Source organism: Lathamus discolor, chromosome 2 (genome assembly GCF_037157495.1).
Source record: "Lathamus discolor isolate bLatDis1 chromosome 2, bLatDis1.hap1, whole genome shotgun sequence".
NCBI classification, from domain to species: domain Eukaryota; kingdom Metazoa; phylum Chordata; class Aves; order Psittaciformes; family Psittacidae; genus Lathamus; species Lathamus discolor.
The window spans coordinates 124,780,972-124,796,907 of NC_088885.1; the positions used below are offsets into that span (position 1 = coordinate 124,780,972).

Below are 15,936 nucleotides of genomic sequence, written 5' to 3' on the forward strand. Positions count from 1 at the left end.
TGTTCCACTTTGGGGTGTAACTTACTCTTCTGTCATACGTGAACAACAGAGAAGGGGTACAAGAGATAGTGAGTTTTGTCTTGCTTCTTCACTGCTTGTTATATGGGTTGAAGAAACGCAGCTTTAGTCATAGCTTAGCTGTCACAGCTTTTGCAATCTCTTCAAAGATTCTTGCTAAGACTATCTGGCAAGGAGCAAGTGAGATTAAATGTTTAATTGTCTTCTTGTTTGCTTGGGTGTGTTGGGGTTTTTTAAGAGGGGGACAAATATGATTCAGAGGAAAAAATGCAGTCTTCCTAAAAGTCATTCAGGAGCAAGAATGGGTTTGATTTCATTTCACATATAACACTGTGGGATGTCTGACGCCTCTCTTGTCACAGAAGCCACTATGTGGCTAGGTAGATTCTTTGGAAGTTAGTTTACAGCCTCTAGAAACAGTGCTGTTTCAGAGAAGGAATATTTTAAGCCATATTTAAGCTTGTTTTCTCCATGGCTTACTTCTTGACATACAGATGTAATCTTAGTACTTTTCTTATTCAGCCTTCTTTAAAGGTGTAAGAGTTGTCATTTTTGGTTTGTGGTCAGGTATTTCCTGAAAGCTCCACTTCCAAAGATGCCAGTCTTTGCTGCTTTTTTTGGTTTTTTTCTGTAAGCGCTTGACAGCACTGTGAGCACCCAGCAAAAATCTAATTTGAAATACTTCATCCTTTGAAAGGTATTTTAGGTAACATGGAATGATCAAAACCTGCAGTCAAAAATTAATGATGTGTCGTGCCACACCAGATTCCAAAATACATCCAGGTTGGACAGAGCCTCGGGTGACATGGTTTAGTGTGAGGTGTCCCTGCCCGTGGCAGGGGGGTTGGAACTAGATGATCTTGAGGTCCTTTCCAACCCTAACTATTCTATGATTCTAAATACGAAGAGGGCTAATGCAGAGTGGCCGAGACCATACATTTGATAGAAAATTCACCTTCCCATAGTTAATGTAAATGACGAAGCTGAAAAATAAGGCACAAAACCAAGGCTTCAGAACAAGCAAACAAGTCTTTCATACAGTAGCTTTTTAAAAACTGACCAGTATCATTGTGTGATTGGCTCTTACTGGTGAAGAGTAGCACCCAGCAGTGTGGTCAGGGAATTCTCTGCTTCTGGAGGACTACTGGTTTTGTGATGCCTATGAGCCGAGCCTGTCTCCAGGTAACTTGTATTTGAATGTAGTTTATCTTTTTCTGGTAAAGTCCAAAACCACAATGAGAGTACAAATACTCCTTTTTTGAATAAAAATAAAATTGAGAAAAATTACCTAAATGGCAGTGGCTTCCTCCTCTCCCTGTAACTTACACATTGTGTCTGGGTGTGCACTGGGTAGGATTCACGTTGTGTCTGGAACTGAATTAACCTTTAATGTTAGGATAGAACAGGTGGGTAATGCTTTTCTTGGGGTGGGGAGAATGTTCACTTTTTGTTTTTTAAGAACACTGTGTTTTTCGTTATTTACTCCTGCATAAACAGTGTATGGGGGTTTGAAATCATTTTATTGCTAAGATCTTGGAAAATCTAAGAATAAAAGGTAGAAAATACATTCCTAGAGCAAATACAGAAAGGGTTCAGTTCTGGATGAGGAACAAATTGTTTGTTGAAATGATTGTAAATTTTAATTCCCAATCTTGTTCTCTGTGTCTGGATACAGTTATTGTATGACCTTCATCCTTGAATGTGTTGTGCGTCGAAATAGTCTGTGACAAGGTGATGATGGCCAGTTATTTCAATTTACAAGGTTCCTGATGTGGTTGTTAGGTCTCCTTAACAAGTGTAAAGTATGGATTGAGCAAATTAGTGGAGTGTTTTGAAATTAATATTGGTTTCTAAGATAACTTGGAAAAAAAAAGTATTAAAAATTAATCTCTTTGTCTCTCCCACAGAATATCAACTCTACCTCGCAGAATATCAACTTGGGACCATCTGGAAATCCTCAGTAGGTTTCATTTCCATTGAATTAAAACATAATTTGATTTAATGTAAAACTTTTATTATATATTTTATTGAATTTAATTTTAAACCCAGCAAAGTTAGACTGAATGTAATTGTTACTAGTAATGAAAGTTCTTTGGGCATACGCCTTTATTTGTTAATTTGCACTGCTCAGGAGGAAGCAAAACACTAACTCCTGTGCTAAATAAGCAACCATTTTTACAATTCTTTCTCTTTTTCACCTTCAGATTTTGTTAGTCTGCTATCCTCCTACTTCAGGATGCTATAGCAAAGATGACCTCTCTGTCTTGGGAGTGGTCCAACAACTGTTAAGAATGTGAACAGCTTTTGAAACAAGCTTGGTTTAATGTATGGCAAACCTAGTTACTGCAGTCATAACTTGCTTCTCTGGTGTCTTCTGCAGAGCTTCTGTTCTCAGTTCTGTATGAACCTGTGCTCAGTTCTGTGCTTTTCTCATCTAGGAGATGACTGCTATGTTGGTTTTGCTTTCGTCACAGATTTGTTCTGGACTAATGGGAGGAAATGCTTAATAGATTGCAGTAAGAAATTAAATGTAAGAGGATTTCCCTTCAGGGAAATAAATGGAGAGGTGTATGGTGATGTAACTGTTAGTTTGGAATTTGAAAACATGGATAATTGTTTTACTGACAAAAATACATCTGAATTGTATTTAGGAAAGAGGGAATCCTGGGAAAAATGAAAGGAGTGGTGGTATGGGAAGTGGAAAAACTGAGAGTGAATTATTCCTCAGAACCTCCCTCCTCTTGCTGTAATTTAAAATGAGGAAGGAAAGGATGGAGGGAAGGAAGGGCTAAACAAAGAGAATAAATAACAAACCTGGTCCCTTCTTCCTTCCCTTTGTAAGCTTGAGCCCTTAGGAAATGAGAAATAAGCTCTAGGAAAAGTCATGGGGAAATGCAGATTTAAAAGTTACAAGGAACTAGACTGTGGAGAATAAAAGAACAGTCTTGCTGCTCCTTTGTAACTTAACCTTAAACTTACAAAAGAAACTCAAAGGATGCAACTTGAGCACTTTCCCTGGAGGAAAATGGAATTGCAAAATGAAGAGGAGTCACTGTCTCTGAGCGAGGGTCTGCTGAAGTGTGGGTGTTAGGTGGAATGAAGAATAAACGAGGGTGCTAACAAAGTGTTGTTCTTGCATTACCACTCACATGCTACACTAGATTGCTCGACAGCTATAAAGCTTGTAATTTCCTCTCAGATCACCTGTCTTTGTTCCTAAATATGTTTCAGTGCTAAGCCAACAGACTTTGATTTCCTGAAAGTTATTGGGAAAGGCAGCTTTGGCAAGGTGAGTTTTCTTATTACTGTACCTATCTTACCCTCGTGCAAAGATGCTAGCTGGAGTCTTGTGCATAATGACTGTTGGCTTGAGACTTGGCTAGAGGTTCTGGAAATGGTATCAGTCTAGGGCTGCATATAAGCTATATTATTTGATCCCTCTTGCTGCTTTTTTAAAGCCCTGACATTTCTTACCTGGTGTGGCAGTTGGCTGCCTCAGTCACTTGGCTTAATGAGAAAGGGAGTGTTTCCCTTTCTCATTAAGAGGAACAGAGATCCTCTCCCCCAGAGAGGAAGGGAGGTACCCCTGTGCTTATGCAGCAGCTGGAGTATGAATCGTGCATTTCCCTTTGTTGGCATGGCCTGTTTTGTCAAACCCCTAATGCAGGGGACCCATGTGAGCAACAGCCCATTGAAAAGTGAATTAATTGCTGATACTCTACAAAGATGCAACAGAGAATCTCTTTTGATGTCTTTGTTTCCCATTACAGAGAATCTCTTTTGAAGTCTATGTTTCCAGTTTCAAATTGTTTCGCATTAAATTATTCTTAAAACTTACAAAAACAGGTGAAATTGTTAGAGATTCAGCAAGTCATGGAAAATAAATGTTATTCAGTCTTTCATGATACCATTATCAAGGCAGTTTTTTACTGAGCTCTGAGCTCACTTTGTTGGTGATTACATTGGTGGTTGACTGTATTAGAGGCAGAGAAAGTGTATTGTAAAAACCTAGCATGAATACTTCCCAGTTATGCTGAACTTGTGGAATTATTACTAATAGAATGTGAAGTGCAACAGTCACATTTCTTCATTTGTTCTGAATTTCTCAGGTTCTTCTTGCAAAGCGAAAACTGGATGGGAAATACTATGCTGTCAAAGTGCTGCAGAAAAAGATTGTTCTTAATAGGAAAGAGGTGAAATGTTCTTTCCCTACCTACCTCCCTTTTTCCTTTAGTTACAAAAATATTCCTGTTTACTTACTGATCTTTTACTTCCTTACAGCAAAAACATATTATGGCTGAACGTAATGTGCTTTTGAAAAATGTGAAACACCCATTTTTGGTTGGATTACATTACTCATTCCAAACAACGGAAAAGCTTTACTTTGTCCTGGATTTTGTTAATGGAGGAGAGGTATGTGGTAGTTGTGTTTGGGTCTGAGTCTCTCTTCTAATTCTCTGTGGGAGGGATGGAGTGATCCTTTACAATGGGTGCTCTCTCCAAATTCTATCATTATCTGCTATCAGTACAGACTTCTGTAGCTATATGGACCCTGTTCCTCTTCTCGTCCAACTCTATTCCCAAGTTTATTCATGATTGTCAAATACAAATAGTGTATTTTATATATACTTAAGTTTACCTTTATTATGAATTAATCTTATGTTGTTACATTTTCCACCTTGTAAATCTGTCTTTTCGTTTTGCATCTGCATTAGCTGAGATGCCAGTATTTTGAAAGTAGAAGGAAGGAAACTAGCAACTGAATTTACTACATTGGTATTATTGGGACCTTTGAGATTATTCTGTAGCTTTGTATTGTCTAATTACTTACTACCAAATAGCCTTAACCTCAAGATCCTTTTCCTTGAAGCAGTGGCATTAAGTAACTTGAGGAAAACCTTGTGAAAGAAATGGAGGAAGTATATATAAGATGTTCTGGAGCAGCTTGTCTTCAGCTAGGGATCTGTTGCTTTCCAAAGTAGCCGCTACTTCTGGGAGTGCTCAAGAGACTTATGTGTAAACTGTTTGAATAGGCAGTACACGTAAGGGGGTATAAAATGGTCATTCCGTTCTTTCAAAAGGTTTTGAGGGTCTTGTAGACTATTAACAGCTGGGCCTGTCTAGGAAATTAGTTGTCACTGAAGAAAACATCATAGTGAAAAATGATTGTGTGAACAGAATAGAGCTGTGTGTCTTGTCACTTGCTGTGTTTCCAGTTTTGCTAGTTTACTGGTGTAAAATGTATATACTTCAGAAGGTCTTACAGGTGCTTAAAGCAGAACAGGAAAAGATAAGTCAGGATACTGTTATAGATGATGAAACTCCGGTAGCTGGAGGAGCACAGGGGAAGGGGTGGAATTTATGTAATTTGTTTCGGTGTATCTCAAGGCTTCCTATTGTGTTGGTGCAGCTGGATATACACAGACAAATGTTAAGTATGCTGAATAAACCAGGATGAGATATGAAGTGCATTAGTTCATATTGATGATGGCCTGCCATCAGTACTTACAGTGTTCCTAGAGCTTCTGTTCTGACCCCTTTAAGTGTCAGAGTTGGGACAAGATGGGCCTTTCTCTTGCCTCATGGACTGTCATCCTGTTTAAACTGTATTAGCAAGCTCCTGGTGTGCTCTACTCTGAGCTGCTGCCTACAATTTAGTTTGGCATTCTTCCAGGCAAACCAAAATACAGTGCAGAACAGCTTTCAGATTTGAATGAAGTGTTCAGAAAGCTCTGAGGGCTTTTTTCTATTTTTTTCCCAAACTTTGTAGGCGGAAAACAGAAAACTTCTGTTTTCCCAAAATCTTGAGAAGTTGAATGGGTTGTATAGTTTAATCTGTATGATTATGATTAATCTTTGGCTAGACTCCCATATCTGCTTCAAACTGTTTGAAGCCAGACAGCTCTGTGTAGTTTGTGGATTAGCTGTTAGCTTGGAATATACATCTCCCAAACTGAGGTACATCTAGGTGATTACAAAATACAATTCTACAAATACTTACCTACAAAAATTTGAAGGCAAGCATATGCAGAAATGGAAGATTACTGATCTGACACACCAGGTTATGTTCTGTTAGGAGGCTATCTTGCATCACTGAATCTTGCAACTTTTATTCACAGCCTAGTGGTTTACCCTAGGTCCTTTTGACTAGTCTTGAGTTTAGGGGAATGTCCTTACATGTTTGAATTGTCTGTTCATTTCTGAGAAAGGAAGGGAGTAAAGGTACGACAGAATCATGCAGCAAACCCAATTTTATTTCATTTTACTTAAAAAAAGTGGACAGTTAAATAAAATTATGTTTTATTGTTAAAATTACATGCTATTAACCTGATTTTTTTCTAATGTTTTTATTTACTATATGCATATTTACAGCTGTTCTTTCACTTGCAAAGAGAACGCTCCTTTCCTGAGCACAGAGCCAGATTTTATGCTGCTGAAATAGCCAGTGCACTGGGCTACTTACACTCCATAAATATAGTGTACAGGTAGGTTTCTGAACTGTATCCTTGTCCTGCAGAAGTTAAAAATGGCATAGATTAGTAAGTGAAAACCACTATATGCAATTATCTTAAGGAAACTCGAACACAACAGTTTCACCAAAACCTGAAGCTCTTGTGTTAGTGACTACTGTTTTGAATGAATGCATTTGTTTTGTTTTGTTTTGTTGTAACAGGGATTTAAAACCAGAAAACATTCTCCTAGATTCACTAGTAAGTATACAACATTATTTTGTTTCTCTGTGTTCTCTCACAAAACTGACAGTGTGTATCCACACGTTGAGCAGGTTCTGCTTTTAAAATACCACTCTTTTCTTAAACAGGGTCATGTTGTGTTGACAGACTTTGGACTTTGTAAAGAAGGGATTGCAAGTTCTGATACCACTGCAACTTTCTGTGGGACACCAGAAGTATGTTGACGACTTCCGTGGGTTTTTCGGCTAGTAATTACTGACTGTTAACTATTATTAGTATTTGTGTAACTGGAAGATCAAATACTCTGTACTGGTGCAGGTTTGCATTCTTCTAACAAGCTCTTCCATGAAACCAAACCAAAGACAAGCTTCCTGCAGATGTGTTCTTTGTCCTTTTTACTCCTACTTACTACCCACATCCCCATAACTCATTTCTTCCTTCCTCCCTTTTTTCAACCCCCTTCAAACACTCTCTCCTCTTGTGTCTCCTAACCACTGGCTGGACACAGGACAGTTAGTTTGTGTAACAGCTGCAACAGATTTTCCAGTATGAATCTACTTAGCGTATTCTGCCACCGACTCTTGAGTAAGTTGATAGGGACTTAATATCTGTCTTGAGCAAATTTTGCATATGCACGGAACCTTCACTTGCTGACCACGTTTATTGAACTCTGTCTTTTTACTGAGAAAACTGCACTGGAAAATTTAGAACCTGAAGGTCTTCAACACGCATGAGGGATTCACTGAAATGTCAGTGTTAGTGGCTTTGATAATTTGATAAGCATACTTGAAATGACAGCAAAGGCCTTTGAAGGCGGTGGAAGATACGTCAGGAGTAGTATTTAGCTGAAACATTTGAATTAAAAAGAAATAAGCAGTTGGCAACATATGACAACTAATCCGAGTTATGATCAGAATAGAAATACGTAAAGCTTGAGTGGTAAATGTGAACTGAAGCAATATTTGAATATTTTAGAAGTCTCAAAGGACAGTGCATAGAACACAGATAACTGGATCTGTTTCAGAAAATCTGAGGGGTTCTTCTCATGTTCAAAGGCTTAGTCTTCACACTTACCTTGGTCTTACATGAACTGCAACATAAGAGGGTGATAATGCTGTTGCTTTCTATGCATTCTTAAAAATAGCAAGACTAAACATAGCAGTTTTGTATTAGTCTTTATAATCCAAGATTTGGATTTGAATCTTTCTTAATCCTGCTAAAAGCATAATTATCTTCTCAGTGTTTCTAAACACTCAGTCGAATGACGTGGTGAGTTCCAACACCTAAAAATCTCAAAGGAGGTTGTGAAAGGTTAGAGAAAGCTGAAGTGGTTGATTTCAAAATACTTCAGCTGCTTTTCATATTTTTGCAGAGTCATCTGTAGACAAATGAGTTACAGGGCACTCACACATACAGAAAGTTGGAGAAATACTGATCTAATTAAACTGTGAGTTTCCGTCTGTGCCTTCTCTGACAATGCTATTATCTATTTGTAAATTAAATTTCAGAATGTGGATGCTAGAATAATAGAAGTGAGCATTCTCTTGTTTTGCGAGGTTAGAAATTGTGTGTGCTGTAGGTGAGGACTGAGATCATAGAATTACAGAATGGTTAGGGTTGGAAAGGAGCTTAAGATCATGAAGTTCCAACCCCCCTGCCATGGGCAGGGACACCTCACACTAAACCATACCACACCACCCAATGCTCTGTCCAACCTGGCCTTGAACACCACCAGGGATGGAGCATTCACAGCTTCCCTGGACAACCCATTCCAGTGCCTCACCACCCTTACAGTAAAGAGATTCCTCCTTATATCCAATCTAAACATCCCCTGTTTTAAGTTTGAACCCATCACCCCTTGTCCTGTCACTACAGTCCCTGATGAAGAGTCCCTCCCCAGCACCCTTGTAGGCCCCTTTCAGATACTGGAAGGCTGCTATGAGGTCCCCACGCAGCCTTCTCTTCTCCAGGCTGAACAACCCCAACTTCCTCAGCCTGTCTTCATACGGGAGGTGCTCCAGTCCCCTGATCATCCTCGTGGCCCTCCTCTGGACTTGTTCCAGCAGTTCCATGTCCTTTTTATGTTGAGGACACCAGAACTGCACTCAATACTCCAGGTGAGGTCTCCTGAGAGCAGAGTAGAGGGGCAGGATCACCTCCTTCGACCTGCTGGTCACGCTCCTGTTGATGCAGCCCAGGATACGGTTGGCTTTCTGGGTTGTGAGTGCACACTAAAGCCAGCTCATGTTCATTTTCTTATGGACCAGCACCCCCAAGTCCTTCTCCGCATGGCCGCTCTGAATCTCTTCTTTGCCCAACCTGTAGCTGTGCCTGGGATTGCTCCGACCCAGGTGTAGGACCTTGCACTTGTCATGGTTGAACTTCATAAGGTTGGCATCAGCCCACCTCACAAGCGTGTCAAGGTCCCTCTGTATGGCATCCCTTCCCTCCAGCATATCAACTGAGCCACACAGCTTGGTGTCATCAGCAAACTTGCTGAGGGCGCACTCAATCCCACTGTCCATGTCAGCGGTGAAGATGTTAAACAAGACTGGTCCCAACACCGATCCCTGAGGGACACCACTCGTTACTGGTCTCCAGCCGGACATTGAGCCATTGACCACAACTCTTTGTGTGCGGCCATCCAGCCAGTTCTTTATTCACCGAGTGGTCCATGTATCAGATTGATGTCTCTCCAGTTTAGAGACAAGGATGTCGTGTAGCACCTCACAGTTCATGCCCTCATTGAGTTGTACACTGAAACTGAATATAGGTCATACGATTTTTCAGAAATGATAGATTTGAGGCAGAATTAGTATCTTCTCCTTTCATGTTTATGTATTGGATGGGGAGCATATAGGAAGCCGCAAGTGGCTAGTGTGCTGAGAGATGTTGCCTCTGCAACAGTGCAGCAAGCTGTCAGAAATGTAGAACAAGTTTCATAATAGAGGTGGTAAAGTAGTTTGGCAAAACAATAGTGTGTGGGAAGTATTGTTTCAGTTGGGAAAACAGCTCTCCTGATTGGTAAATACCCAAATGGTGACAAAGTATTTGCCAGGCTTGTCGAAGGACAAGATAAATACCTAGCAGTCATACAATTGCTATGAAGCAACTTTTCCTGAAGGTGTTTAATGTAATGTGATTAAAACCTAGGTTTTATTCATGCTACCCTAATGCTCTAAAGGACTTTCTGATTTATTTTTTATTTTAGTATCTTGCACCAGAAGTCATTAAAAAGCAGCCCTATGACAACACAGTAGACTGGTGGTGCCTCGGTGCAGTTCTTTATGAAATGCTTTATGGGCTGGTATGTACTTCATATGTAGGGGGGTGGGCAGGGGCTGCTTCCCTCTCCTCTCCCTTTTTGTGAAGTAACCCTGGCATGTTGTTAAAGATGCTAATTTGAAAAATACTGATATAATCCACTTAAATGGATGAACAGTTACTCTTATACTTAGCATGGCACTTGTTTTTCTCTTTTGGATTCTGCATTGCCTCTTGATGTCCAAAATTTTACTTCCCAGTGACCTGCTTGACATGAACTCAGATGAAGACAAGTAATCAGAAGGACTACTTGGGGGAATGTGAGAGTAAACTGAATCAGCAGTGATAATACCCAATAAAACCCTCCAAAATTATAAGTAAAATTTTGCCAAATACTGGAATAAATAAAATACTTTTTTTTTTCCACTTGGGTCTCCCAGGTTTTCTCCCAGCTTTTCCACTTCTTGCTGCAGCATTAGAATTAAAAAATCTTACTGTGCTGCTTCTCATTCATATGTAATTATTCCAGGAACAATCTGTTCTGTTAGTTTTCTGTGTTTCATCTCCCCCTGCTCCAGGACCTTAAACAGGGAGATAAATTTGGGTTCCACTCTCAGGTTCTTTTCAGGGAAGTTCAATGGGAGCTTTGAAACTGGATGGCATCTGTGGCTTCTTACGAGTGTGAGAACATGTTAAGAGAAGAGGAGGTGGGTGGGGAAGCTTATCAAGCGTAAAGGTCTGGCAATGGTAGTGACTGAATTAGAAGTTAGTGTATAAGAAAAGGTAGATTTCTTCTTGGCTGCTAGCAGTTTGTATTTCTTATAGAATAATTCAGTGCATTTGGCTTCAAATTCGTGTATAATTTTTATTTTGCAGCCTCCTTTTTACTGCCGTGATGTTGCTGAGATGTACGAGAATATTCTTCATAAACCCCTAGTTTTGCGCCCAGGAATCAGTCTTACAGCCTGGTCTATCTTGGAAGAGCTTTTGGAGAAAGATCGGCAAAGCAGACTTGGAGCAAGGGAAGATTTTGTATGTAATGTCCTAATTTATCAAGCCTTGCTTTGTTTAAAAGGTCTTCACCAAATTTATGTGCACAGCACAGGTTTAATAGTTGAAGATAAGAGATTGCTCTGTTATGTCTGTCTGTTTTCCTACTCCATTTCTTCATTAAAGACACCAGTGTGGTTGAGCCCTAAAAGCAGTTTGCAATAAGAGAGAAATGATTGTAATGGGATAGAAGTATTTAGAGCTTGGTTGCTGCTGTACCAGACAGCAAAGGAAACACAGTTCCATGTGTAGTAGTCACTAAGGTGTACTAAGGGAGGCTTCACTGCAGTGAAACTGGAAAATAATCAAAAGAAAAGGCTATTCTCTGGTAATGTCAGTTTAACTGTCTGCATGAAACACAATCTTCAGATAAAGAGGAACACTAGTAGTGTGCAGACAGAAGCTTGGTTTTAGCCTTAAAATCATATTAAACGTTTTCCCAGTGTAACACAAAGACCTTGTTTGCAAGAAGGTGATGTGAAAAAGTACAGTGTCTTCAGAACTGTGCAATGAGGAAACATCTAGAAGCAGTTTATCCAGTAATTATGAGATACAGTCTTCTGTTTGCAGTTTTAACATTAGGTAGCCTGCTGACCTTGTAACAGAGCATTTGGACTATAATATTGTGCTTTCTTACAGCGTGGACCAAGATGAAAGGATAGTAGCAGTTACTGTAGCTGTTTGCTGCTTCTTAACTAGTAAGCATAGTGCTTCTCAGCCAATGATCTGCTTAACAAAAACTAACAAAACTTTAAGGCAAGAGCAGAGGTACTAACAGAAAATGTGCTTGCTCTGAGGTAGACTTCAGGGTGGTTGATTTTAAGACTTAAAAGCAGAAAATAACAATCTTAAAAGGAAATCAGTTTGCAGAGACAGGCTAACAAATTTTAATGGCTGTTTTACCAACTACAGCTTTTATTGCAAAGTAAACTGTGAATAAACAAACTGAAGAAGGACTTCCTTATGTGCATGCAGGCTGAAGTAGTATTTACTATGATGCATGGAATGGATTTCTGAAGTATCTAAAATCTTTATTCCTTACTGCAGCTTGAAATTCAAAAGCACCCATTCTTTGAATCTCTCAGCTGGACTGATCTTCTTCAGAAGAAGATCCCACCGCCATTTAATCCTAATGTGGTAGGTACCTGCTTTTAGCTCATAGCTGCCAGAATTCTGCCTTTGAGATCTCATTTATTTGCAAAGAACGTTTGTTTCAAAATGGTGAAGAATGGGGAACCCCCCAGTGCCTTTTGAGCAGTCACACTTTTGAGCATTGATACCATCCTTTTTTACTTAAAACTCGGTTTGATATATCACTGTTTCTTCAGCTCCTTCCTGTCAAAGGACTGTCATTTTCTGTGGGGTCTGAAGACGAAATAAGAAGATAACGTCTTTAAGTCTTTCTGAAAGACTGATTTCCTGCTTTTTTGTAGTTATGCAGCCTTGGTTGCAGCTTTTCTTTATCTTCCTGTCAGTTTTAAACTCTTGTCAACCTGTGACTGCTTGTCCAAAAGCTGGGGGAGGGAGGGGGAAGGAGGGTGGCCCAGTGGAAGGAAAGTCTTTAAAGTCACATCAGAGCATCGCCTGTAGTTGAGTCTACATCTGGTTTGTGAAGAAGCCTCAGATGTCGTGTCTCTTTTTTGTGTGACCCAGTATTACTATGCTTTTGCTCTGAGCTATGTCACTGATCTATTGTAATAACAGTACCATTGCTGGAATTTTAGCATTTAAAGTATTATTGATGAAAAGGAGAGAAATACAATTTGGTGTGGTTTGGGGTTGATTTTTGGCTTCCTTTGCAGAGGGGTGGGGTTAGCTTTTGCATCTTCCTAACAGTCAGTTAAGATAGACATATTTCTTTGTATTTCCCTGGTTCATCAGATCATAAAGGTGTGTAAGCTTTGGCCTAAACTCCAGTCTAAAAGAAACAATCAGGCTTTTAATAGCTGTTTCCGGGGATGCTGTGGTGTGCTTCCTTAAACTTCCTGTGCATAAACAGGCAAGAACAACATAGATAGCCTCAAGAGTTAAATTTGAAATCACAAGCACAAGTTTAAAGCATAGCATTAACGTAACAGCTGATAGATCTCTGATTTTTAGGTTGGACCAGATGACATTGGGAATTTTGATGCAGTGTTTACAGAAGAAATGGTCCCATACTCCGTCTGCGTTTCTTCAGATTACAACATTGTTAATGCCAGTGTCCTTGAGGCAGATGATGCATTTGTTGGATTTTCTTACGCACCACCTTCTGAAGATATGTTTTCTTAGGAAACTAGAAGCCATGGTGTTTTGGAAGTCTTGGGGTGAACTGAAGCGTTAGGGTTATGGACACATTCCAAAATAGCGTAACTAGTGCCTCGTTTTGTATGTAGGTTTGAAACCTATGAACAAACTTTCTCTGCTGTATAGGAGGAATTTGGGCATTTTGGATGGCTTTTTGGGGGGTTTGAACTGTTTGTTCCTGCTGCAGAAAATATTTTTTAAAACCTTTAAAAAGCATTCTCTACATATATTTTAAGCAAAAAACACTGACTGTTCTCCTCAGTCCCTTCCAAGTTTACATTCATACCTAATCTAAGATTTGGCTGGCACAAACAGCAGCAAATTTAGTAAATTTATAAATGCTTTTGTACCTATTTGTGCTTGAATTGTAACTATGCAAATTGTCTTTTGTATATCCTGGTTTAAGAAAGGTAAATGTTTTCCCTGTTATATCAGTTCGAAATATATGTTAGTTTACCTGTCAGCACTTAAATTAGGGATTAATATAATTTAAGACCCAGATTCTTAAAGGACTTCTAGGGAATGAAAAATTGGTCATGTAAAACTGGATTGTTGCTTTTGCACTTGCTAAAGTGCTGTTCACTCCACTGGATTATCTAAACGGTATTTGGGGATAAGTCAAAGCAAGGATGGAACAAATTAACTGGATTGATTTGGTAACATTACTGATCATGTGTTCTACTCTTCTTTCCTCCCTGAGATAAATATATATATTTCAACTACATTAAACATATTTTTGGTTAAAACTCTGATTTTCCAAAGATCTAATATGCAATAATCACTGTTACTTTAAAAGGCTATCTTGCTTTGACCTTTCGGGGGTGGGTGGTGGGGGGACCATGCCAAATACTAGGGATTTTTCTCACTTATTTACGGTTTGAAACACTAACATGTTCCAAATTGATTGTGTTTCAACAGTCATAGCTACTTGTCTTTCTGTTCCAGTTTGCACCATTTTTAAATCTTCACTTGATGTTAGGAGGGAAAAATGTAAATGATGCTGATAATTCTAAAAATGTGAAAAGCTGTTGTACTTCTCATAACATACACGTGTATGGACAAACGGCTAACTCTGAACAATTTCTGTTTAAGGAAATTTTTTTAAACAATGCAAATATTGACTGCAGTTACAGTGTATAAATGCCTATCACAGTAGTAGTTTTATTATATATACTACTTGTAAATAACAACTTATTTTTGTCTGTTACTCAATGTTCTGTGTTTTTTGTTCATAAATATATTGTTAAATGCCTTGATTTGAGAGAAGTTTGCTAAGACACTGATGAGTAAAAGATAAGTTTCGATATCTAAATCATCTCATTTTTCACAAAGAACTAGCTAAAAGAAATGCTGTCCATATTGCATGACAGTCAGTTTAAAATGGAGAATGTTGGGGAAAAGAGTGTATCAAATCTGAATTCTTTTGAAATTAATGACAACAATGAAACACCAGACAAGTGGAAATTGAAGCAGGATTCTGTGCTTCTCTGGAGGAGTATCTCCTATAGAACCATGGTCTGCATAGTGCCTAAATGATGCTGAGCTGCTGCTTCATGAGGTGTTGGAAGGAGTGGTTGGGTAAAAGAAGTAAGAATTTACATTGGTATGGAAGGAAGGACCTGCATTGTTTGTGGAAGTGAAGTGCAGTGGGTTGGCTCTCATTTACTGTGGTGCTGCTCTGGAATTTTGAGAGGTTTGGAAATAATCTGTGCAGACGTTCAGAACAACCAGCAACTACATGAATCCTGTTATTGCCATTATAATAATGAGGAAGCAGCAGTGTTGCCCTTTTTGGAAAAAAGAAAAAAAAAAACAAAACAAAAAGACCAAACCAAACACCAAAGCCCATGTCTTTCTGATGGACTTGAAAGCAGAAGTTGATTGTAAGAATGGAAGCGTCCATCATTCTCATACCGAATTTTCACTGTATGCTGCTGAAATTACTGTGGGCTACTGTAACTGCCTTAATGGCAAGGAAGTACAGCATTGTAGAGAGATGGGAAGAAGAGGGGATACTTAAAGTTGTTGCTGGGGAAGGTAACACCCCTTTCACTTTGTCTTGTACCTAGCTGCCTGACTGTGTGTGAAGGGTTTGGGGGGCAGGGTTATGACAAATTTAGGGTTTCTTGTCTTTCTTAAGATGGTGATGGCAGTTAAAGTTATTTCTAGGAGAGCAGCTCAGTAATTGCTTATAAAGCTTTTTCTGTCGGCAGGCTCTGCCTTTCTGGTGAAGTGTGAATTTGTTAAACATACCACTTGCAATAGCTCAGTTCACTTTGTTTCTTCTGCTGTAAGTTCATGTTGTGAAATGCCTCGGTCAGCTCGGGCCTCGTGAAGATAACAGACTGGGTACAGCATCAGGCAATAAAGCCTCACAACAGTGCTTCCGCACCCGGTGCTCTTGTTCCACGTCTCCCTGCATCCCATGACGATGGGTTTCAAAGTCAGGTAAGTTCAGTGTCACAGCTCCTTCACCCAGTGCTGAGCTGGCAGCTGAGCTCTGAAGCACCAGTTGTGGTAAAGCCTGGGCAGGAGATAGCCTACACAGGAACCACCTGTGGTGCTCCCTTTCTGTTTCGGCAAATAGGTAAAATTTGTGACTAATGCAGGGGGTTTTGCCTGTCCT

At 39.5% G+C, this 15,936-nt stretch overlaps 1 protein-coding gene across 5 annotated transcripts in view; it reads left to right on the forward strand.

Moving 5' to 3' along the window:
- The window catches only part of SGK3 (serum/glucocorticoid regulated kinase family member 3), a 61,225-nt gene extending 46,708 nt beyond the window's left edge, over nt 1-14,517 (forward strand). For all 5 annotated transcript variants that reach the window (XM_065668378.1, XM_065668379.1, XM_065668380.1 and 2 more), the window contains exons 7-17: nt 1,926-1,978; nt 3,250-3,307; nt 4,128-4,211; nt 4,300-4,431; nt 6,391-6,503; nt 6,692-6,728; nt 6,839-6,925; nt 9,922-10,017; nt 10,851-11,006; nt 12,072-12,161; nt 13,125-14,517. In XM_065668378.1, the coding sequence (XP_065524450.1) occupies nt 1,926-1,978; nt 3,250-3,307; nt 4,128-4,211; nt 4,300-4,431; nt 6,391-6,503; nt 6,692-6,728; nt 6,839-6,925; nt 9,922-10,017; nt 10,851-11,006; nt 12,072-12,161; nt 13,125-13,295 (1,077 nt within the window). In that variant the 3' untranslated portion in view covers nt 13,296-14,517. The remainder of the gene's footprint in view (nt 1-1,925; nt 1,979-3,249; nt 3,308-4,127; nt 4,212-4,299; nt 4,432-6,390; nt 6,504-6,691; nt 6,729-6,838; nt 6,926-9,921; nt 10,018-10,850; nt 11,007-12,071; nt 12,162-13,124) is intronic.
- The last annotated feature ends 1,419 nt before the right edge of the window (nt 14,518-15,936 follow it).